Source organism: Electrophorus electricus, chromosome 9 (genome assembly GCF_041902795.1).
Source record: "Electrophorus electricus isolate QZ-2024a chromosome 9, ASM4190279v1, whole genome shotgun sequence".
Lineage (NCBI taxonomy): Eukaryota > Metazoa > Chordata > Actinopteri > Gymnotiformes > Gymnotidae > Electrophorus > Electrophorus electricus.
In genome coordinates this window covers 20,938,292-20,961,714 of record NC_137505.1, presented here as the reverse complement: position 1 = coordinate 20,961,714, position 23,423 = coordinate 20,938,292, and the positions used below count along the sequence as shown (strand labels likewise).

At 49.9% G+C, this 23,423-nt stretch overlaps 3 protein-coding genes across 11 annotated transcripts in view; 2 read left to right on the top strand and 1 right to left on the bottom strand.

The window, feature by feature from the left end:
- plekhm3 (pleckstrin homology domain containing, family M, member 3) overlaps window positions 1-4,678 on the top strand; it is a 30,660-nt gene extending 25,982 nt beyond the window's left edge. For 5 of the 7 annotated variants that reach the window (XM_026995918.3, XM_081720641.1, XM_081720639.1 and 2 more), the window contains exon 8: window positions 1,387-4,678. In XM_026995918.3, the coding sequence (XP_026851719.2) occupies window positions 1,387-1,558 (172 nt within the window). In that variant the 3' untranslated portion in view covers window positions 1,559-4,678. The remainder of the gene's footprint in view (window positions 1-1,386) is intronic. The other 2 variants (XR_014125270.1, XM_081720642.1) reach the window with 2 other exon arrangements.
- Window positions 4,679-8,666: 3,988 nt separating this feature from the next.
- On the top strand, window positions 8,667-13,374 carry fzd5 (frizzled class receptor 5). Of its 2 annotated transcripts, none has more exons than XM_035522869.2 (2): window positions 8,667-9,804; window positions 9,919-13,374. In XM_035522869.2, the coding sequence occupies exon 2, from the start codon at window positions 10,192-10,194 to the stop codon at window positions 11,941-11,943; it is 1,752 nt and encodes a 583-aa protein (XP_035378762.1). In that variant the 5' UTR covers window positions 8,667-9,804; window positions 9,919-10,191; the 3' UTR covers window positions 11,944-13,374. The 2 variants fall into 2 exon arrangements, with proteins under 2 accessions (XP_035378762.1, XP_081576736.1); XM_081720610.1 differs by having other exon boundaries at window positions 9,902-13,374.
- A 614-nt stretch (window positions 13,375-13,988) lies between these two features.
- On the bottom strand, window positions 13,989-23,423 carry ccnyl1 (cyclin Y-like 1). 2 transcript variants are annotated; one of them, XM_027033157.3, is made up of 10 exons: window positions 22,735-23,423; window positions 19,194-19,268; window positions 18,769-18,803; window positions 18,579-18,679; window positions 17,899-17,934; window positions 17,746-17,797; window positions 16,472-16,591; window positions 15,724-15,890; window positions 14,681-14,843; window positions 13,989-14,381 (listed from the first exon to the last, which is right to left on the bottom strand). In XM_027033157.3, exons 1-10 carry the CDS (start codon window positions 22,886-22,888, stop codon window positions 14,265-14,267), a joined length of 1,020 nt encoding a protein of 339 aa, XP_026888958.1. In that variant the 5' UTR covers window positions 22,889-23,423; the 3' UTR covers window positions 13,989-14,264. The 2 variants fall into 2 exon arrangements, with proteins under 2 accessions (XP_026888958.1, XP_081576737.1); XM_081720611.1 differs by lacking the exons at window positions 18,769-18,803; window positions 19,194-19,268; window positions 22,735-23,423 and having other exon boundaries at window positions 18,542-18,679.

The following is a 23,423-nucleotide window of genomic DNA, read 5'->3' as shown; positions in this document are numbered from 1 at the left end:
GAATGTTCAACTGCTGTACAGGAGGCTCCCAGCACGTTCAAACATTCGCTGGAGTGCTCCTCACTTGCTCCTCGCTGACCTTGTGATGGCTTAGCTGTTCCCGCTGCGTTCGTCACACCCAGGTGCCAGTGACATGGGGACGAGTATTATATGACCGGCCAGGATTCCAGAGCACCGATGTGGGTAGTGGGTATCGAGGCGCGGCTAATCCCCTCCGCGCCTCTGCTACTCCCCATTCAGCCTGCTTCACACCTCATGACTGATAGGATGCATTCCGCACTCCTCAGTACGGAGGCATCCCCAGACTCCAGCCTGGAGAACATTTTTCGCTCGCAGCGTTCAGATAGCAGAGCTGTCATTCCTCTGGCTACTCTGGCCTGGTCTAGCTGCCGGGCAGGGCAAGGCTGGGATTGGGAACCTCTGGTTTAGATGCTAGGACAGCTTTACTTTTTTAGGACCAAACTGAAAGGTGGATTCTCTAGATACACTGGCATAACAGTGCTCTTATTTCAGAAGGTTAATATAATTTTCAGGGACTCCGGTTCCCAACTGAACGTTAACACCAAGGCCGAGACTGACCTAGACACCAGGCCCTCACTTTTGTCTGATATCTACATCTGCTCAGTGCTAACCCTCAGCATCCACTAAGCCTCCAGATCGGTTGTTGTGGCCTGTTAATAACAAGCTGCCGGGGCTTTATGGTTGTGCTTAATAACATGGCTGTAAAGATGCATGCTTCATGGTATGAAGACGCCAACTGCAATTACAGCAGAAGGCATCTTCACACCCTACTGTAACCCAAGCACCCGCATCTCCGGTACACTGCGCTCGTCAGCCTGTACTCCCGCCCGCCGTCTCGCCTGATTGTGCTCTCCGGAGAAGAGACTATTCTATAAACGATGACATGTTATCACAATGCACAGATTTGCAATGACCATTGAACCCTTTAGGCCATATTGGCACCTTCAGAAGCGCTTGTCAGAAATGACTGGTTTACGCGGATGTAGGCGGAGAATTCGTCTGTTGGGAGGAGGTGTGCTTTGAAAGGGAACTTTAGCAGTTTTAATGGTGGAAAACCTATGAAAAATATACATTCACCAACGACCAATAAACTTTGTTGCTGGTCATCTGTGGCAACGAACCGCTCCAGACATACGTCAGATTAGAGCGTATGGCAAGATAGACTCTGAATGCACCATTATGAATGTGTTCACATCTCCTATGTCTGCAGTATAATGTGCAACATCTGTCTAATTGCTGTGTGCTAGTTCTATTTTATTGCTGGCAAAATCAGAAACCAAGACTACATGAATTGTATTATATTAAGTTACATGAATATTTACAATGTTCAGACTGTGTGTGTGCACATGGATGTTTTTCCCTCAGGTGCGAAGGCTGTGGAGCAGTGTTCCACGCTGAGTGTAGGTTGCGAGCCCAGCCCTGCCCGCGCTGCGTGCGCCGTGAACTGCACAAGAAGCCCTCGTCCTTCTGGAGGAGGCACAACCGCTGCGACAGCCCTGACGACGACCTCTCGGGCTGCTTCGAGCTGGACACCTGAGCCAGGGCTCGGAGGGAGAGAGTCAGCCACCCCCTCAGCCCCCACGCACCAACCAGGAGCCCTGCATGGCTGCACGCGTGCAGCTACGCGCGAGCAGACTCTGTCGGCCCCTGCAGAAGTGCTCCTTGTTTGTTGACAAGGATCAGAGGGGGTCTTTTTTGCTTTTGTTTTTCAGTCGACTCTCTCTAGAGACACTCTCTCTGTCCCTCTCCACGTCTGCGATGCTCTTGCCCGAGGGAGGTGGGTGCACATAGACAGTACTGCAGTCCCCGAAGAGCAGAGCTTTCATAATGATGCCAATTTACCCTCTCCTTTCATCTACCAAATGACAGCCGGGCCAACCGACAAACGTGGACCGCCGAGGTGCACTCGCATACTAGCGTGTGAACAAACTCTTGCAGTCTGACACAAAATAATGCACTCTCTGGAAAACCAAGGCCAATAATTCAAACAATTTTCTCTACACAGCGGAGCGTCTAATCCATTAATGGGTGTGCTAAAATCGTCCGTGGAGAAATGAGGATTCCGTCACCCTCTGCTTAGCCCTCCCGTGTTAAAGGAGCGTCCTCCTAGAATCGCTTTGTGAACGGCTGGACAGGAATATCAAGGTCGCCTTACTCTGTCTTCCTCTTCTTGCTCCTGAACACACTCCACGTCCACTCCTGTTGGTCTATCTGCACTCCATCGGCCTTCTGCACCCCCTCGTTCGGTAAACGGACAAACCGATCCCTGGCTTCCTGTCGTTTAGTTTGCCACCGGGGAGAGAGCTTGCTGTCGTAACCAGCACCGGACAACAGACCAAGCCTTGGGGACCCCCGCCCCAGTGTTCTTAAACAAACGTGCACAAGTTTTAGGTCCCTCTGAAGTACTTGGCTCTTTTCAGGGAGACTGGCCTCATGTCCCATTCAGCTGGAGCTGGAGTTTATCGCTACTTAATGGCACTGCCTATATGCAGCCGAACCGCTGACTCTGATTACAAACTACCCTCAGCCGCAAGATCCCAAATTACAGTCCAGAGCGCTGGGGCTTTGTTTAGCCTCCCTAGGGCCAGTCCAACGAGGAGCGCGTAGGAAACCCATCGGGAAACGGGCTCGTTACTGACGTCGTCCCTCTGAGCGCTGCTTTGGACCCGTATCAGTTGACCCTCCCTATGGGTGTGCGCTCACACTCCATTTTCCCGCTACTTGAACTAATCCTTGGCAATAATGTCTGTCCTTTGTTTTTTGCTGCCTTATTTCACATCTTTCCCAAAACGACAGTGCTTTGACGATACAGAATGATAGATTGTTGTGCTTGAATATTTTTTTTTTTTCCTTCTTCTTAGATACTTTTTTCCACCCCTATGCAAACTATGCGGGCTAAGTGCCGTTTCTTGGCTGAGTCTGTCCAAACCCTCCCCCTCCCCCAGCATCGCCACTTCTGTCCTGTTGCGTCCCCGCCGACTGCCGCGGCGCAGCGGTCGCGCTCAGACCTCTCTGCTCCTCTTCCTCTGCCAGCAACACACGAGCTTTCAGTATTATTCCCTTTTCAAGCTTTGCTCTAACTCGGTGGAACGCTGGATATTCCGAAGGATAAAGTCTCATGTTATCGTAGCCGCTGCACAGTCCTGACTGGACTAGTAACTCCTAGAGGAACTCTAGGAGTCCAGAAGGATTCGTCAGTGTTCCACCTATGTCACCTCTGGCGTGTAGCTAGGTCAATATGGAAGTACACATTTTGTTACCATCTTGAAGGCACACGTTTGTGTGTTTACTGCTCTAAAATGTTGTTTACATGACGTTTGTTTCTGATCAAGAGCAGACATGCTCCTCTGAATGCAGCTTTTCTCCCCTTTTGATATTTGCTCCAAGTGTACTTTGTTTACTATTAAGTGTGTGTTGTGCCAGTTCATAATTGCTCAGAGTTCAAACATATTTATTCTCTCTCTCTCTCTCTCTCTCTCTCTCTCTCTCTCCTCTTTCCTTTTTTGCCTGCCTTAAACTGGAAGCTAATGCTTCAGCCCCTAATCGGGTTAATTAGTCTAATCAGTTTATATATCTAATATTTTCCCCATTCTGTTTATTTAGTATCTGAATCCTTAACTGTCCTTGGGAAATAAGTGTCAAAGTACCACCCCTTCCTATGAAGGTAAGAAAATGTTGATTTTCAGTCTCAGCTGGGGGTGGTGTCCTTGGTCAGACTATAATAGGTGTGAGGACAGAGATCACAATGATACGACTGCAGAAAGCAGGCCCGTATGTCTTACTGGTGACATCATGGTTTTAACCTTTCAGTGGGATCACATCAGAAACCAGCAAGTTTGCACAAAACACGGGAATGACCAAAGGGTTAGAATGTCACACCATCCACACCATCTCATCTGCTTAACCCAACAGGCTTTGCGCATCATGAATATTGTAAAAAGGTAGAATGATTAGGCTTGCTCTGAAATAATGGTTAACTACTGATTAGCATAGCACTGTTCAGAAACCTGATGTTAGCTGGTCGGAGTTGGCTTCTGTGCTAAGCTGAGTTAGCCATTGGCACTCCACTAGATATATTTTTGTTCCAAATTTTAAATACTTGACTAATCTAAATGGATTTGTAAATGCTTTAGAAATAGTTTGTTAATCGGGGATGCTTGGTATAACGTGCACATACAGCCTGTTGATCTCGATGGAAGTATTTTTGTTTAGATGGCCATTTACCTGTTTATTAGTACTGTTGTAATGTTATCTTCAGGGATTTTAGGTACATTGGACAGGGTGGATGATGCCCACGGCAGATCAAAGGCACTGAACTTGAAGGATGTACTTTCTGAACATTGGATTTACTTTGTACACCAAATCTTTTGTTGTTGTTTTTTTCTTGTTGCAGTCGAACCAAGAATTCTTTTTTCTTTTTGTCATAATCCCGAGTTCATTTTGCTATTTATTGTATTTACGTTGTGTTCATGTTTGTTGCGATTCAGCTGCTTCTGGGCTTGATTCTGGGGTTTCTTACCTTACCGTCACATCCAAAAACTATAGCACAGACAACCTCTTATGCAAGTATGGAGAGATTTTTGTTTGAGTATTGATTCCGACCCACGTTCTGTGTTTTGAAAATAATGCCAATAAAGGAAGTTGCGTAACAAGTTCAGATCACTGTGTCATGTCGAGAGTTAACGGTTATAACGGGATTAATCCCACAGTGGGGATTACTTCCAGAGTCAGTGGAAAATCTAGAACTGTGCTTTGGTTTTAGCTTCTTTCCTGATCGGCGTTCAAGGTGAGTTTGGCATCCGAATGGAGCAAATGTATAATTTCCTGTAGGAGAGACTTGGAAATGGACCTGTCAGCATTGCTTTGAGTGCGATGGCAATAAAATGCGTACAAACACCAACTTGCTCACTAATCCCAAATGAAAAACTGCAATCTTGTATTTAACGTTTGTCAAGGACCGCAACATAAGGACTTGCCATTTCTTTTGTAAACCGTCGCCCTGTAGGACATTCAGTAGCACTGAAGGTGTGTGTGTGCATATTATTGATTAACCAAATTAATATGACTTTTTATCATCTCTGAACTTCCTGTTACCTCTGAGAAACGAGCGCACAAAGCCGTTACAGTTGACCCAGCATGGAGGCCTGCTTTGTCTGAGAACAGAGCAGGCCGGCCACATCTTCTCCGGTTTACTTTGTCAAAGCCCCCACTCTCTCTCTCTCTCTCTCTCTCTCTCTCTCTCTCTCTCTCTCTCTCTCTCTCTCTCTCTCTCTCTCTCTCTCTCTCTCTCTCTCTCTCTCTCTCTCTCTCTCCTCAAGCAGCGATTTGTCTTGGCCTTAGAGAGCTCTAAAGCTTCCCTCTGACACTCCATAATCCACCAGGATCTAGCCACTGCCGATGGGCTGGGACATGCCTTACCCTGTGTGTGCGTGTGCGTGTGTGTGTGTTTTCAGCATCTCGTGGGTGGAGAGGCACTGTGCTTATCCTGAACTCCATTAAGTTCTTAATGTTTGACAGGCCAACGCTGAACACTCACCTCCTCTCCTCCACTTTAACGCATCCGTTCACATGTATACGTGCTATTCATTCTTGACTGTGCGGGTGAGACGCCCCGCCCACCACCAAAAGCATGAGAATGTTTGTTTTTCCCCCACAAGTACAGGGAACAATAGACTTATTTTCCAAGTGTTTTTACTCCAGTTTAACCTACACCACCCAATAACACCCACCTCTCATGGACATTTACTAGGGTTCACGGTTCACAATGGTGTAATGACATTAAAAAAAATGTAAATATATTGTGAAACATATTTATTATTTAAATAGTTTATTTGTAGACAGTAAGTGACACTGAGATCATCAGGACATGGGAGTTCACTGCAGCAATGAAAAAGTGTCCTGTCTCGCCATCGTTAGGGCGTCCGCAGATTCTCCTTCATGCTCTGAGAAAAGAGGATCGCACAAAAACACAGGAGGGGCGGAAAAAGTGTATCCAAGTTCCAGCGTTCGATGTGCGTCCTCCCATTGTTTTAGCAGGGCCGTGTGAATGTGTGTGTGTGTGTGTGTGTGTGTTGGGTCGGACTCGCTTGCCCGTGCTTCATGTCGAGCAGAGGGTAAACTGAACCTGTGTGTCAGCCGCGCTTAATTGTCGCCGCCAATTAGTGCGTCGGCGGCGGACACAATGGCTCCGCTGTAGCGAGGGGAACGCTGTCCTTTGTGCCGCTCCAGTGGTCTGCAGACCAGTCAAGACTCATTTAGGGACCTGTCAACATGGGTCCTGGCTGCCCTCGTGGGGAGGGGGGACGCAAGGGTCCAGTTCTGGTATAGAAAATGGAGGGGGTCTCGGCCCCGTTCCGCATGCTGTGGCCCCTGGGACGTTCCACCTGCGGGGACAAAGACCTAGGGTTCCCCACTAGTGACAATGACCTAGATTAATTGCGAAGAACGTTCTGGTGTGTCTGACCATGTTCGCCAGCCCGGAAAGTGAATCGGGTCCGTTTCCCACAATAACGATGTTACAAATGTTTCCACGTGTTGCAGATTTTTGCATGTGGCAGATTTCGTGCCGTTTATGCTTTTTGACACGGTAGCGCTTCCTTACTTTCATTTACCATGTGACGTTAACTCTCTGCTCTACTGACAATGCAGACTAATCAGCGGGACATTGTCGAGTTGTTATGATGTTATCTTGGTGGGTGTCTGGCTCCAGACTTTACTCGAAGGACGTAATGGCCTGTGGTGAGTACACACACACACACACACACACAGTTGGAGCAGTGTGGACACAGAAAAAGGACCTGACATGACTTCCCTCGGGAAGCTTTTGGCGCATTTCTAGGCTGTCATCTCATTCCACTCTAATCCTGCACCACTAGACTGACTGCAACTTCTGTAACTTCCATGAGAAGTCCAGACGTTAGCGTACGTGATAAACGGGTCATTTCGGCACTTCTGCACCCTGCCCAGCCACATGCTCTCTGTGCCTCTGCTTCAGAACATATGAAGTCACCGTCTATCAGCAGCAAGAAAAGGAGAGGAAACGGAAGAGTGAATGATGGATGAAAAACAGTGAATAATTCATTCTTTTGAAAGACATAATTTCTCTGTCGTTTCTCGTGTATGTTTGCGTCTTTGTGTCTAGTACAGGGGAAGAGGAAGGTTTTGAGAGAGATAAACCTCTTTGTGTGGACACCTGTAGAGGCATGCAAGGCGCACAGAGGGAGAGGGAGAGAGAGAGAGATGGAAAATGTGGGTCACTGTGGCCACATGCCCAGGATGCATCACACGGCACAAGACAGGCGTACCCTGCCTTAGCATGCCATGACATCAGCATTCACGTACACAGACACACTGAATGTGTCGCTAGTGCAGAACTGCGCAGGGTCTCCTCTACCATGGACAATCCCAGCTGAAAGAAGCTTAAAAATAAAATGCATTGTTTGAACAGAACCACTACTTTCACTCTCAAGCCCTCTGAGTCACAACTGACATCTCAAAGGTGTTTTATTTTTCCCTGACGAAGAGTTATGACTCAGGTCTACCAGTACCTAAACCTCAGCAATGATTGATAATTACCTTTCCTTCACCAAGAATATTTCATTTTTAATAGTTACGTTTTTAAACAGCTTGTGCAACCTCAAAACTGAGTCTGTATCTAATAATAGTGGGGTCATGGCAGAGAGCCATGGTAGGTCTGATTAGGCCCTGACAGGGTTTAAGGAAAACTGACAACTCAAACCATAACATCAGATAATTCCTGACAGCAATCAATCGGTGTGTGCGTGTGTGCGTGCGCACTGGTGAGTGATCCCCGAGCAAGCTTGAAGAACATGAGCGATCATATTTACTCTCATTGATCATTGTAGAGCTGTGGTTTAGTCCATGTAATCTAACAGCCAATTGAAATGCTCTCCTGAGCTGATGGGTCTCTTACAGTCATTCTTGAACACATACACACACTGACACACACCTTATGAGACCTTTGGACCTGAAGAAAGCTGTTATCTTACTAAATCAACAGAAGGAGAGAGAGAGAGAGAGAGAGAGAGAGACCTTCCCAAAAAGTCATACTTGAGCCTACACGTTTCTCTGACTAAGTGTGCTAAGTGTCTAAAGGTAATCCATACCTCACAGAACACTGTGAGCTACTCATTCTGCTAATGTGATACAGTACAGTCACATGGGCAGGAGAAAACCCCATTTGGGGCAGAGCCTTTATATGTAGCTCAGTCAATATTCCACCCAAACCGCAGTGCACATGATTGCATGCTGCTCAATACACACATGGTGCATGAGGGACCCATCAGTTTTCTTCAGCGCTAGTTATAAAAGTGTGGGAGCCGGCTGGCACCCAGAATCAGGACGTTCCACGGGCAGGGACACCCGGACGCACGGCGAGGACGGAGCTGTCTGTGGCTGTGAGGGCAGCATCCGCTACGCCCAAGAGAGACGGTGCTGACCACAACATTGACAGAACTGTATTAAAACGCTTCTCTTTCTCTTGTTTATACATCAAGGTACCATCAAAGTGAGCAGGCCAGGTGGGCTCCACGGTGACACTGTCTCCACGGTAACGGGGAGGATGAGTGCTCCTCCCTCCTCGACCCTCTCATTTCCATGCTTGTGGCCTCATGTACAGGCATAAGAGAGAGAGAGAGAGAGGGAGAGAGAGAGAGAGAGAGAGAGAGAGCTGTTTTAAAACAGTTCTGTCGATACTGCAGTCAGCCGTGTCTCTGACTCCCTACCCATTAAATGTAAAGTCAACATTCTCTCTCTCTCTCTCTCTCTCTCTCATGTGCGAGTGATGAAGCTTGCATCAGGAGTCATTATCCAAGTGTTTACACACCTCTGTCCTGAACCGGTATAGCAGTGAGTAAATGCAGAAGTAACACAGGACACCCTGATTCAAACAGAAGCAGGTCACCTGCTGCTCACATACATATTTATTACATCCTGCAGTTTCCCCCTCGCTGTGTTTCGGAGTGCGTCTCCCTGGTTTATTAGAGGTGACCTCTGCTAATGTGCTAGTGTCCATATAATAGACACTCTCATCATCTTTTCCTGTTTGGCGGACCAGCCCAGGTAATTTCGCACAATGCAGTGGCACCTGTTGCGCCAAAGAACTGCGTCGCTGGTCCATGATTGGTCTGTTTAGCGGCATGACGCGGTGGCGGAGCGACTAAGCCGGCTGAGGAGAAGGTGGGCTAATTCCCGTACCATCAATGGCCCACAATGAAGGGGGCTGGAACCTGACATTTGGGGGCGTGTCTCAGCGGTGCGATGGGAGGGGTTTCTGGACTTCACTGCACCCCTGAGTAATTACTGCCTCAGCAGCCCACAGACAACTGCGCCGGGCACAGGAGGAGATTCAGCTACTTTGGAAGCAATTTCTCAGGAAAAAAAGAGAAAAAAAAGTGGAGGTATTCGCGGGATCGTGGACGTTTCGTGCGCCTTTTTACTTAAAAAGAAGAAAAAGAAGAAGCAAACAAGTGAGCCGTGCGGCTGTTTCACATCAAACCTGTTGAGTCGGCACTCAGGCGCAAGGATCGGTGAAGAGCTCCTAGGGATTCGTTCTGGGTCGACGGACGGATTGTTCTCAACTCTGCGTGAAGCCGTTAAATGACTTCACCTGTCATGCTGAACCCGAAGGAAATTGTCGCGTAAAATGTTACTTTGTTAGAGGGATTTGGGAGGAAATGAACTTTCAACTTTTTTACGGCTATGCGTGGTGAATGATTTACCCTTCAGCTCCCAGGAGCGTCCATGGATGTGCACGCTTCTCCGGTACGTTAAATCCTCATTTCCCCGACTGTTAAAATAATGACTCGAAAGGCTATTTTAAAACCAAAGCTGACACGTGTGCGCTAATGACCATGTAAAGTCTGACTGTGTTTTTAGCCCTGTATGGAGTTTAGAGCCGTGGCGTGTCCAGACCCACTCGCCCCGTCGGTCTGGAGACTCTGGTGTGATTGATGGCGCAGTCGACTGCGCGCACGCTGCTGGAGCAATTGCGCTTTCCTCCGGGGAGTTCTTCCTTCCGAAGAGTGGCCGTAAATTAGCCGAGGGGCCCCGTGCTGAGAAAACGCTCAAGATCCGCTTTTGAGATTCCCGTTATTCTTGTTTAAAATCCCGTAATATTGATCGAAATCACCGCGCCGGAGTTCTCGCGCCATGGCGACCCCGGGGGAGCCTCTTTCCGGTTTGGTGTTTTGGCTGCGCGGCGTGCTCCTCGCGCAGCTGGCGCACCTCGCGCTCGCTGCCTCGAAGGACATAGTGTGCGAGCCCATCACGGTGCCCATGTGTAAAGGCATCGGCTATAATCTCACCTACATGCCCAACCAGTTCAACCACGACACACAGGAGGAGGTGGGCTTGGAGGTGCACCAGTTCTGGCCCCTGGTCCGGATCCGCTGCTCCCCCGACCTACTGTTTTTCCTCTGCAGCATGTACACCCCCATCTGCCTGCCGGACTATAAGAAACCGCTGCCGCCGTGCCGCTCGGTGTGCGAGCGGGCCAAGCGTGGCTGCTCGCCCCTCATGATCCAGTACGGGTTTGAGTGGCCCGAGCGGATGAGCTGTGAGCGCCTCCCCGTGCTGGGCGACCCCGAACGCCTGTGCATGGACCAGAACGGCAGCGAGAGCACCACGCCTTCGCCCAACCTGCCCAAGCCGACAGCCAAGGGCTCGGCCCGCCACCGCACCACCTCCAAGTCGGCGCCGGCGCAGAAGTGCGACCGGGAGTGCCGCTGCCGCGAGCCGCTGGTGCCCGTGGGGAAGGAAGCGCACCCCCTGCAGAGCCGCGCGCGCGCAGGCCCGCTGGCCGACTGCGCCCTGCCCTGCCACCAGCCCTATTTCTCTCCCGACGAGCGAGCCTTCACGGCCTTCTGGGTGGGGCTGTGGGCCGTGCTCTGCTTCGTCTCCACGCTCACCACCGTGGCCACGTTCCTCATCGACATGGAGCGCTTCCGCTACCCGGAGCGGCCCATCATCTTCCTGGCTGCCTGCTACCTCTTTGTGTCACTGGGCTACATCGTGCGCCTGCTGGCGGGCCACGAGCGGGTAGCGTGCGCCGGCACGGGCGACCAGCGCCACGTCCTGTACGACGCGGCGGGGCCGGCCCTCTGCACGCTCGTCTTCCTGCTGGTCTACTTCTTCGGCATGGCCAGTTCTATCTGGTGGGTCGTCCTCTCCTTCACCTGGTTCCTGGCGGCTGGCATGAAGTGGGGCAACGAAGCCATTGCCGGCTACTCCCCCTACTTCCACCTGGCTGCCTGGCTGGTGCCCAGCGTCAAGTCCATCGCCGTGCTGGCCCTCAGCGCCGTGGATGGCGACCCCGTGGCGGGCATCTGCTACGTGGGTAACCGGAGCCTGGAAAGCCTGCGTGGTTTCGTGCTGGCGCCGCTGGTGGTGTACCTGGCGTCAGGATCGCTCTTCCTGCTGGCCGGCTTCGTCTCGCTCTTCCGCATCCGCAGCGTCATCAAGCAGGGAGGAACCAAGACGGACAAACTGGAGAAGCTCATGATCCGCATCGGCCTGTTCACCGTGCTCTACACGGTGCCTGCCACCGTCGTGGTGGCGTGCCTGGTGTACGAGCAGTACTACCGGCCCGGCTGGGAGGAGGCGCTGGCGTGTGCGTGCCCGGCCGAGCGCCACCAGCTGGCGCCGGGCCCCGACTACGCCGTCTTCATGCTCAAGTACTTCATGTGCCTGGTGGTGGGCATCACGTCGGGCGTGTGGATCTGGTCGGGCAAGACGCTGGAGTCGTGGCGCCGGTTTGCGGCCCGCCGCTTCCCCTGTAGCGCCCGCAAGCCGCCCACCTCGGCCTCCTCCGTGTACAGCGAGGCCGGCGCGGCGCTCACGGCCCGGGCTGGCTCCGCCGTGCTCGGATCTTACCGCAAGCCTGCTGCCCCCCTGCGTGTCTGAACGACGTCTGCCGCGCCCCCTGCGCCCTCTTGTTCAGCAACAGAAACTGTAACTGCCCCACGGGTGGCATTTGAACCGTGCAGCGCTACAAGAGAATGGAACTCGTATGGCCCCGTGTGATTCAGCTGTACGTGGGGGAGGATCTTAACCGCTGTGTTTTGTCTCTGAAATTGCTGCTCCTTCTATGGATCCCACACGTGTGGAGGTCATGCTTGGAAATGAATGGAAGGAAGCAGTGTTAGATGCAGCTTGAGTGGTTCAGACAAACAAATACCAAAACAAATAAGCAGATATTGTAAGGTGACAGGAGCCACACCAAATTTAAGAAAAACCAACAAACTATTAACGACTTGCATCAGGATTCCTGTGGCCAAATGACGGAGGCCTTATATTTATTTGTTTATTTCTGTAAATGTGTTCTTTTTAGACTGTTTGTGACCTTTTATAGAAAGCAAGAGATGGGATGTTCCAAGGATCTTAAGACATTGAGGGTTTCACAATGGCACAGGCAGTCTAATTTAGTCTTTTACTGGTAAAAGATGGTTGGAATAACCTTTTCTCCACTGTATACACTTCTGAAACAAATATAAAAAGAATACTTAAAGGGTGTAGTGTATGCATGCGGTCAGCACACATGCATGACTGGACCGGATGTTGGCAAGATGAGTTTAATCTGTTACAAAGTTACAGATTTTCTTTCTTTGCTGTGTGATCTAGTACATGGCTTTTAACTTCATTATAAATTTGATGTCCACTTGGGGGGAAAAAAAAAAACTAAAATGTGTACAGCATATGTAAACCCTGTGTGATAAGCTATGACCTAAAGCAACAACAGAACATTGATCAAGGCAGCTCAAAGCTAACACACCTGCGTGTCAGACTGCAGTTCTGCCGTCCGTCCGCCCGCCCCGATGAGGCTGACGCCCCCTAGCGGTCACTTGTTGAACTGGCCCTAAAGTCCCTTAAATTTCCACATTAGCTTTCCTCATTGACCTTGACCGCAAGATAAAAACTCATCCAAAACTCGCTAGCCAGTCCATCAGCTCTCATGCAGCAGGTGTGTAGAAGTTGCAAGGAGCGTTGAAGTTTTAGCGTTGTTGTTAGTGCTCTTAAACAAACTGAACGGCATGAAACTTCTCAGCCAAACCTTTTGCATTCTGAGCGGAGAATTCGGCAGTGTGTTCATCTGAGAGTACCATAGTTGTGTGTCCTGTATGGCTGTACATATTTGGTCTATTCATCTGTAAATCATGTCATTTCTTTTTAATAACCTGGACTGCAGCTTTGTATGTAAATACTTTTTTTTTCTAAACAGAATTACCATTCCTTGATAAGATTTTAAAGAGATTCTTAGATATTTATGAAAAATGGAATGCTGTTTCATTTCTCTTATCAGTAGAGAATAAAATTGTGGACCAATCTGTGAACATACTAGTGTAATGTTTTGTTACACTGAATTACACCTAATGGATACAAACGATCAAACACGTGGATATTGTCAACCAAACATACGGGTCCGGCCAGTCCCAGTTAGAGTTCTAATAGGATACAAAACGTTACTGGTTTTGATGGTCAATTTTAGAGCCCACCAGCAAAAGTGATGGGGGTTGACAACACACACTTTATTGGGGAGTAGGGACAAGATCCGGCACCCGTGGTGAGTAATTACAGCGATACTCGTGTCTGGAAAAGGCCAGTGTGTAAGGCTGCACGTCAAATCGTACGCAGCTTTCAAACACTGGGTCTACCGCTCTCCATCTCCATATGGCTCACACCCGCCCTCAAACTGCAGATGTTAATATGGCTTCTGTACGTTTCACCCTGCCCTCCAAGAGATGAGTGTGGACTGCATCCAGATCACTAGCGAATATTTGAGAACATCACTAGGGGAGTGTTGTAATTACAAGCATTCAAACATAACTTTCATCAAAACCAACATTTCAACCAAATGCCTTTTCTTATGTAGTTATATACTGTAAATGAAGTCTTATTCTGTCCCTGCTGTGCAACCTTAACCTGCATGGCAAAACAGGAAAGAATACATGTTTACATGATTAGTGTTTATTTAAAATACTCCATCTGCAATTGATTTCAATTAAAAACTGACAAATTTCACAGCTAGTAGCCTACATAGTAAGCAAAAAAAACAAAAGAAAACAATCCTTCAGTCAGTTTTTTGTTTCTATGTGGAGAAGTCGTTTTGCACTGGTGTAGGTAGGAGTCCTCAGTGTACTGGAGGAAAGAACCAGAGGACGGGGAGGGGCGAGTTCAAGGGGCATCGTGAACGCGAGCTCTATGTGCAGGGGTTAGAGGTCAGGGGTCTAGGAGAGCACGGCGTTGGACCTGCGGATGCCCACCAGGTTGTCCGCGCTGAACGACCTCCTCATAGCAGCCCGGCTCAGGTCTCTGTACTTGTCCTCGCACAGTCTGGAGATCGCCTGCACCAAAGACAGCCACCATCGGTCAGATCCAAGCCTTCCTCTGCGCTTGGCTGGTCTCTCTGAACCTGCCCCACAGGGCCTACCAGGTGTGCCGGAGCTCTGCTCCACCCCAGCTCCTGCTGCCCCTGAACTAAGGCTTTAGGAATGCGGGACGGCTGGGTTGGAGCAGAGACGTGGACCGCCCGGTCGGCCCCACGGAGCGGGCCGAGGAACCTGGCGTACTCCGCGCTCCACCTTTCACCTCTGCACCTGCGTGGAGAACATCCCTGACCACCCCCCCTCCCCATGGGACTCACCTCGAGCTTGTGAGCGCGCTCGTTGCTCAGGGGCTCCAGAGGGAAGCTGAGGTTGTTGTCATCGGCTAGCGAGCGCAGGTCGAAGTAGTACTTGGCATAGACGCTGGCCGGCACGTTGATGTTGAACTGCAGCAGCTCCAGGAAGTGCCGCTCCATCTCGTTCCTGGTGAGGGGAGGACACAGCAGTGCACCGACAGCCTCCGGAAATAACATCCTTACAAACACTGAGGCTAAACTTTTAGTGCACCTTTCAGTACAGCTAGTGTACAACCCTCAGTCAAAACAGATTATCAAGTCTTAGTCAGATTACAGGAGGAGTTCCAAGCTAGCGGCACATCCCTATTCCTCGATACAGTCTGATACGGTGCGAAAGGTGGGTGGGGCATCAGTGTGGGGGTAGTACCAAACGGTGTGGGGTGAGGGGCTTCTCCCTCTCCGCCACCTCTCATCACACGCATCCTCTGATCTCACCACTCTGGGTATGATGGCGCCGAGCCCGTCTCCTTGGAGACGCTGGCCTGTGTGCTTCAGGGAGGCGGCGGGAGGAAGGGAGGGAGGGAACCGGTTGCCAGGGGCAACAAATGGAGTGGGCCAGAGCCTGAGCCATTATGCTGGGGCTCTGAGAGCACTTGAAGGCAGCCAGCCCAGAGGCTCACAAAGCTTCAATGGACAGGATGAAAATAGACCTGAGAGAGCATGTGGCTACACCCACACACATACACACCCATCCACCCACACCCATCCACCCACCCACACCCACCCACACCCACCCACACCCACCCACACCCACCCACACCCACACACAGGCACAGATGCTGGCACGAGCGAATGGAGTGGCTGTAAGCAAGCAACACTCCCCCCAGCACATCTCCAGGATATACTACTGTCCTGCTGCTGAGATTCAAGTGCCATGTCAGGTGAGGTGTGTAAATGCGCACACACACACACACACACACACACACACACACACACACACACCCTCCTGGCTGGTGGTGGTGCAGATCTGGGCATGGTGACACACACACACACACACACACACTCACATGTCCTCCACAGTGATGTCTTTGAGGATCTGGCAGTAGTCCACGTTCCAGACGGCCTGGTCATCCCAGACTTTGGAGGCCAGCAGGATGGCTCCCAGTACGATCCTCTTCCAGTTACAAGGGCAGATGTCAATCTCCGCATAAGTCAGCAGCCTCTCCAAATACACCTGTGGCACACACCCCATGAGAGAGGAGGTCCCATGTGACACAACCCCGTGAGAGAGGAGGTCCCATGCTAAATTATGCTGCAGGTCAAACTAAATTATCTGTAGGAAAAGCAGCATGGCAAGCTAAGATGTGTGCAAGTTCACTTGAGCCAATTGTTTCTGCGTGTCTTGTTCTGAGCTAAACTAGCTGCCTGAGATTATGAGAATCTGCTGCCCTCTGGTGGGCATCAGAATAACTTGAACTCTGAGCATATGGACAAAGTCCAACAAAAAGAGTGTGCTTGTATGATTTGAGGATCAGGGCACACGTGTGGTCTGTCAGCACTTGTGCCTCCTGTGACCTGCTGGATTTCCTCCAGACATTCTAAACACTAGAATGACTTTTTTTTAATTGCCATATCTACCGCAAAGCATGCTGGGCACTTAAGAAGCAGCCTTGTTGTAAACAGATTCTGGTGAGTCTTGCAATTGAACTGGACTATCAGTGAAGACCCTCCATTTATGGTTTCTACGGCTAATCCACAGGAAAGGAAAGAAAAAAGATTTGGTTTTCTATTTCCGGGCGGCTGCGGTCCTCTCACCAGCGTGACGATGGCGCACTCGGCCGTCAGCTGGGCGGCGCTGAACAGGGTCCGGACGAAGCGGTAGATGAGCTTGTGTTCAGGGTCCGTGCGGAAGTAGTCATCGGGGACCAGATCCCTCTGGACATGCAGACACGGGAGAGGAGGGGTCAAGACCTTCCAGACCTACGAGCTGCTTCACAGACCGTGCTCCCAACAGCACGGCGGCCCAGTCTGGGGCGAGTCAGCACATGGTGAAGGCAGGCCACAGTACGACACGGATCGGCCTCTCACGGCCGTGACGATACGGACCACAACAGAAGGAGAGAGTCTCACAACAGGTAATATACAATAATAATGAGACAGATCTGAAAGGAAGCATGTTGGGAAAAAAATGTTTGAGAACCAGTTATAATCTCTGAACTCACCAGAAGATGAAAACCTTGTTTAATAAATAAATAATTACATTTTTAAAAATAGGAGCAGACTATGAAATTTGCTGTGAAAATAGCTGCAGTCCTGCAGTGCTTCCTGCATTCAGTGAGAGGACAAGCTCCGGGTCACTCACATCTCCAGCATTCGTCGGACGCTCTTATTCGGAGCGCCAGGAGAGAGCATGTGCACGCCCTGGGAGTCGAACCCGTGACCCGGGTAATGGAGAGCGTCTTGCTCTATCTGCTCTACCCGGAGACGTAAGCCATTGGGTAGACTACACGACCTTCAAAGTCGCCAGATTAACGCTGCCCCTCGCTCCATGTCGTGAGTTCTGATTGGCTTTAGCTCAGCAGCGCACTAATTACCAGTCATAATTGGGCCGCAGCAGTTTTCACACTACAAGGTTGGGACTCGCCGACAGGTCTCTGTATGTAGCATGCTAGATATTATTTGTGACTCTGCGAGCGATCAATGAGTCTCTTGGGTCGCTTCTGAACGATCTGCACGCAGGGATCAAGAGACGATTTTCCAGCCCTGAATTTTCCAGCCGATTTGCCTCCGGTCTGGAGCTTTTCTTGGCGACCTCCAAAACCCGCTAGCGAGCGCAAAACCAGGGAAAAAATCGTGTACCGTGAGCTCTGCATTACACGAGCGCACGCTGCGGTGGGCACGTCATAAATCTATAATTTAGTAGTCGGATTTGCTGGGATTAAGATTTTAGTACTGAACCACGATGCTGTACAACCTGTCAGGGATGAAATTATTTTGGGGTGAGATTCACAGAGGGACTAGGAGCTATAGATTAAAGTGTCTGCCTGCCAATCACATCGTCCCTAAAAGGAGAGCGAATAGCCACTTACAGACAGTGGATGTTTCTTTTCGTCGAAGATGTCCAGTGACCTGTCTGAGTCCCTGAAAGCAAGTCAAGAACTCGATCAACGCACATCTTAACTGATACTCGCTGCAAATTAGATGGCAAGCCTGCTCAAAAGTTAAACGGTGACGTGTCATACCTGTTTTTAATGTGGTAGTATATTGCTAATGTAACACTGGAAAGAGAACAAAACAAAATCATTGCATAACACAGTCAAGGCAACGGGGTCATAAACACAGGGCAGTGTGCAAGTAATTAGGCAGCAGCTTCCAAACAGCACTGCTCAGCTGTTCTTTGGCCCGCCATTTGTCCACAAACAAACGACCATAACCAAAACATTACCGAGCCCCTCCCCCCCCCCATACAAAGTCTGAGAGTGAAGATGAACCTGCACCAGGGAGCAGGAACAGGTCAGGCCGTCAGGAGTCACAGCGCGCCAGCACTTCTGCACACCATGGCGTGCATTAGCACTGGGTGGCTAGGAATGCCATGGAAATGCGCTCATGTGGCTTTACGGGCATGACAGCAGGCGGCAACAACAGCAGATGTCTGTGCTGTACAGGAGCGTCCTAACCTAATGCCTCGGAACGTTCCCTCCAATTAAAGCAGACACCCTGCACTGCAACCTCAATTATCATTTTACATTCAATCCTATGTACAGTTCCAAAACAACAGAAGCTGCCGCAGGCCAAATACTCACAGACTGCACTGATATTACACACTGTACCAAGAAACCTAAAAATGTATAGTGCAAATAAAAACAACTACTGACTGAAATTTACCTACACACTGCAGCTGCCCGATTCATCTTCCACTCACCATTTGATAGTGCTTTTTAGGTTGGGCTGGCTGACCGTGCTGTCATCGATAAATATCGTCGAGCAGGAGCTGTATTTTTTGGAGAGGAGACCAGGAGATATCTGACAGAGAGATCTGGTTGTGAGGATCACTTGGAGGGAGTTTCCATGGCATCACTGAGCACACTGGGAACCTAGTCCACCTTACTTACGTGATTTATATGATTGCTTTTCCTCTTATCCCGGACTGTAAGAAAAAGAGGCAATATGTCAGAACATCATTAGTCCCAGTCACACACACACACACACACGTTTCAGACCATCACCAGCGTGCTCACACGCATTGTGGTCACTGCGATTTACCTTTATGGATGCAAACCATTTAAAAACCTGGAAAACATTCTAATAGAAAAATTCTGGGCCTATCGTCCATGGATATATTTGTCAAAGACATGACAGCAAACATGCAAACATAACTATGCAACATACTCTTAAACGCAACATGACAGCTCAAGAATGCAAGACAAACAAAAGTATCGTTGCGAAACCTAAAGCAAATGGTTTCATTAGGTCATCATTTTAACCACAGGTGCAAAAAGCAGTTGAAATCTGGTCAGGTGCCCAAGTTTCCACTCACCGTCTGTCTGAGACTTGCTGAGGAAGATGGTGCTGGCACGGGCGTGGTCCGAAGGGTTAGACTCCAGAGCTAAATCTGAACCCCATGCACGCAGAGACACAGAGAAGACAAAGGAAACTAATCAGATCAGATTTAATGGTTGGTGAGGCCACGCGGTGCCTCAGACACCTTTGATGTGGTGTGACGTGGTGGTACTGAAAGAGGCTGGGCTCTGAGTGTCCACGCCCAGGGTTTCGGGTCTGAAATGCTGTACGTCTGAATATAAATGACAATTTTAATAAAACAAAACACACACACAAAAAAACAAAACAAACAACCAACCAAACCGAGTGTCCTATTCTTGATACATACTTTATAGTGCAGAAACGCATGGTTCCTCTGACTCCGAGGAAACACTCGGTACTTTCTGTAGGTCCTCTTTGAGGGAGCAGATAGACAGCATGCCTACCCACTACACTGGCACTGGCTGGCACAGCGGGCACAATGTGCCTGTTGTGGGCACAGGCGGGAACACAGTACCCTCCCTCTGCATTAGGCTTGTGCCGACAGACGATGGCTGACAGACATCACGACAATGAGCTGGCACCGTGATGCCACACCCCTGTCCAAACCCACAGTAGGGTGCACCCTACCTCCTGTAATTCAACTATCTGTTATAACATAGAAAGCTATATTTATTACTTGGGCCGCAGAGCTGATGAATATGGATTTTAAGGAGTGTTGAGTCTTACCAATGAAAACCCTTATGTAAACAGTTGTTTTAGTTATTTTATTATTTGTTAGTCATTTTACCTTTTACATTAAAAGGCCAAGCATGTTTATTTAGACTTACCTTACTTCGTTCATGTATAGGCAGTTAAAAATAACACTTACAATAATACTTTACATTATTGTTTTATTTCATAGAATGCATATCTTCAGTGGGCCTACCAAAATCAGTTTATGGCAGCACATAAACGGTTTAAATGTATGCATGAGCAAACATTCAAATAAAAAAAATACTGCCTAATAAACAGAAGAAACGCTTTCTTTTTAACAGAGGACATCAAACAATACCAGGCTTAAGTGATTTTTTCAAAAAACGTCTCATATATGGTTTATCATTGCAAGGGCTCATAATAAATAGTAATTAATGTATTAATCGAACGGCTATTGAAAAAATGTATTTAAAAAAAAGTATCTAAAAAAATCCTATCCCCCTTGTCCATCGCAATGTCTCCTTGTAGACATTGTCCTATGCCAGTTAGAGCCAACCCTACTCTGCATCCCCCTCCTACCATCATGGGCACGGGGTCACGGCAGGTCGGCTCACAGAGCCGAGATATATCCACTTAGATCATTGAATGAGAGACTCCCAGAAGCCCCCTGAAACCACGATGGAGAGCCTCCACTCTCTCTGGCCGGGGTCCTGGAAGCAACAGACGGTCAGACAGGCTGCATTTCGTCAATTGATCGCTCGAGCTTCCGACAGGCAGCGTTAATCACAGCCCCGAAGAATTACCACAGCGTCCCGGTCTAGACGCCCAGGTCTGCAGCCGCCGGGCCTCTCTCCAGCTCCTTGCTCAGGCAGGCCCGGTTCAGAGCCGACAGAGCTTACGGCTGGGCAGGGGTACGAGGGTGCCGGACGGGGCAGGCGTGTTACCGTGTGGTTGCGTGTTGTTGGAAAATACTGGCAGCTCATGCATGGTGCATTGTGCATGCGGACACTCACAGCACTGTTGTGTCAGCTCGCTGACTGGTAAATACTGGTTGGATCTACTACCCCACAGAGGAAGACCGAATTAACCTAACAGAGAGAGAACAAACCCAACAGCACTTGTTTTTGCTTGTCGTAACCCAATGACTATGTTAATACATTTGGGGCGGGGGCAGCAAATCACTGCAACTAAATAACTCAAGTGGATCAGTTACGCCAAGCATCCGAAGAAGCCGTCACATCCAAAGGCCTGGAAAGGTCCGTTTTACCCCCTCGTTTCCACCCCAAGCCGATCTCCCCCTGCACCTATTAGCAGGGTACCGACACCAGCTAGTGAACAGAGAAAGGGAGAAGACGACAGCAGCACTTAATATGGGCACATTCAACAGTTTGTCCAACTGGAGCTGTAGGACCCCAGAAGGCCAAAGTGTCATTGTCGGACCAGCTGCGAGTGCACGCCAGGTTGGGCGGCCCGGAGATGCAGTCGCGGACAGAGCCGTACCTCAGCAAAGCTGTGGCGTTTGCACGCTAGCTCTCAGATCCCTGTGAAGACAGATAAGGCAGAATACACGGAGGTTCTGGGACATTTCCAACTAAAACGCCAATGTTTACCAAAGCTGGGTTGGCTTCTTGTTGGGTTTAACAAGCAAACAAAAACAAAACAAACGCTTTTTTTCCCCCATGGACAGAACATCGAAATCTAAACAGGTTTTTCCACGGACACTCATAGTACAGTCCAATCCAGTAACCTGAGCACCAGTTATAACTGCCATTCATTGCCTGGAAGTGTAGTCATGAACACACATCACCCACAAGTCTCTCACCTTGTTGACCAACATGCTCAAAGGACAATCAGACGCTTAAACTGTACTTGAGCTGGAGACTGGATGACAGTCCAGCTGAGATTGCTAAGCCTGCAGCACCGTGCTCCAGTGTCAAAAATAACCCACGGCCGGCAATGGGGAGTGTGGGGGGAGCAGCGCCACACTTACGCCAAAGAAGAAAGGCCAGCCTGGCAGAAACCAGACGAGCGGGCTGGGCGAGCCAAATTTTGTACGAGTCTGGCGGATAAAAAGCTGGGAGCTCAGATGAGGGTATTACCAACAGACTCGGGATCTTTGCTCAACCGTAACCATAATCACGTCACGCCTCGTTTGTCCCAGATGTTGATGGCACATGGACAGGTTCTGGTTTCCCCTTCACAGTCCACTGCCATCAAATGTAAGGTATTTCAGTTGAAACTCCAGGAGAGAGAAGGAGGGAGACTGAAAGGACAGCTGTTCCCCTTCAATGGGATGCCAGGAATAGCACGGATATTTGGGAGTCTCCTCTAGCTCACTGTGCAGTCCTGCTCTTCCCTTGTCTGGGAAAATCCTTGGGGACTGCCTGGAATGTCCTTATCACCAAGCTCAATACCAGCTGTAGTAGCAAACACCACATGCTGTCCAACATATGCCTAGTCAGTATCATGGTCTGAAGTGTGTGTGCGCGCACAGGATGTTATTTCTGACGGATGTGTAGGTCTTTCTGGGGCAAAATAAACGTTAGTAAACCCTGCAAATTAACCCCGGATAAACACCAGAGGTGGGGGACCTCTCTCTCTCTCCCCCTCCCTCCTGCTTTTTTTCCATCGCAGACTGTTAGTTTGCTCAATCGTCACTCTTATCTTAGCGGTCTATCATGCAGCGCAGCTCCCTCCAGTAACTTGCACGTGTAGGCCGTCCTCGGGAGGAACCCGAAACGGAAGGCCACACGGCCATGGAACCGGATAAGTGCTCTGGGCGAAACCAGTGGCGGCTACTCACTTACTTAATGCGCTAAAGAGAGACGCGAGAGATCACCTACCGTCGGGCAGCTCCCGGTCACTGATGTGCTGCAGGTACGGGCCGGTGTCGTCGCTAAAGTCTGTGTTTATCTGGTAGGACTCCACGCGATCCTCTGGCCGCGGGAGCTTTGGACTCCCGCCGGGAGACACGCAGCAGGACACCGTATTCCCCATTGCACGCGGCTCCGAATATCGCGCGGAGCTCGGAAACTGTCAAATCCTCCCGGAATTTTTTTTTTTTCTCTCCCCCCCCGCCACCGGGAAAGTGCGTTCTCTCACGCGCGCGGCGGGCCGGGGACGGTGCAGACTAACGGCTAACGTCCCAAACCCGACTCTGGGAGCCGTTTGGACTAAACGTAACCTAACTACCGCCTCGGCTACAAACGCGCTTCACGTACAGCTCCGGGCAGATGCTTGTCACGGGCCGTCTTGACCCATCCCCGTCCCGCCTAGCCTCGCGAGCTAACGCGGCTAGCTAGCTAGCACGCTAACGGACGCATCGCCGTGAACGAGGGCGCGCTAGCCTTGGCTAATCGGTCCCTTTAAACTCCGCTGACGGTGGTCCTCGAAGACTGGCGGTCCCACTCGTAGCACGTATGTGTGTAAAAGTTCGTAAAACGGGCAGCCCCGACCATCCGCGCTGCTCGGTGCCGGTGCCGGTAGCTAACTGCTAGCTAGCTGCAATTTTCACGCCATGAATCAAACGACA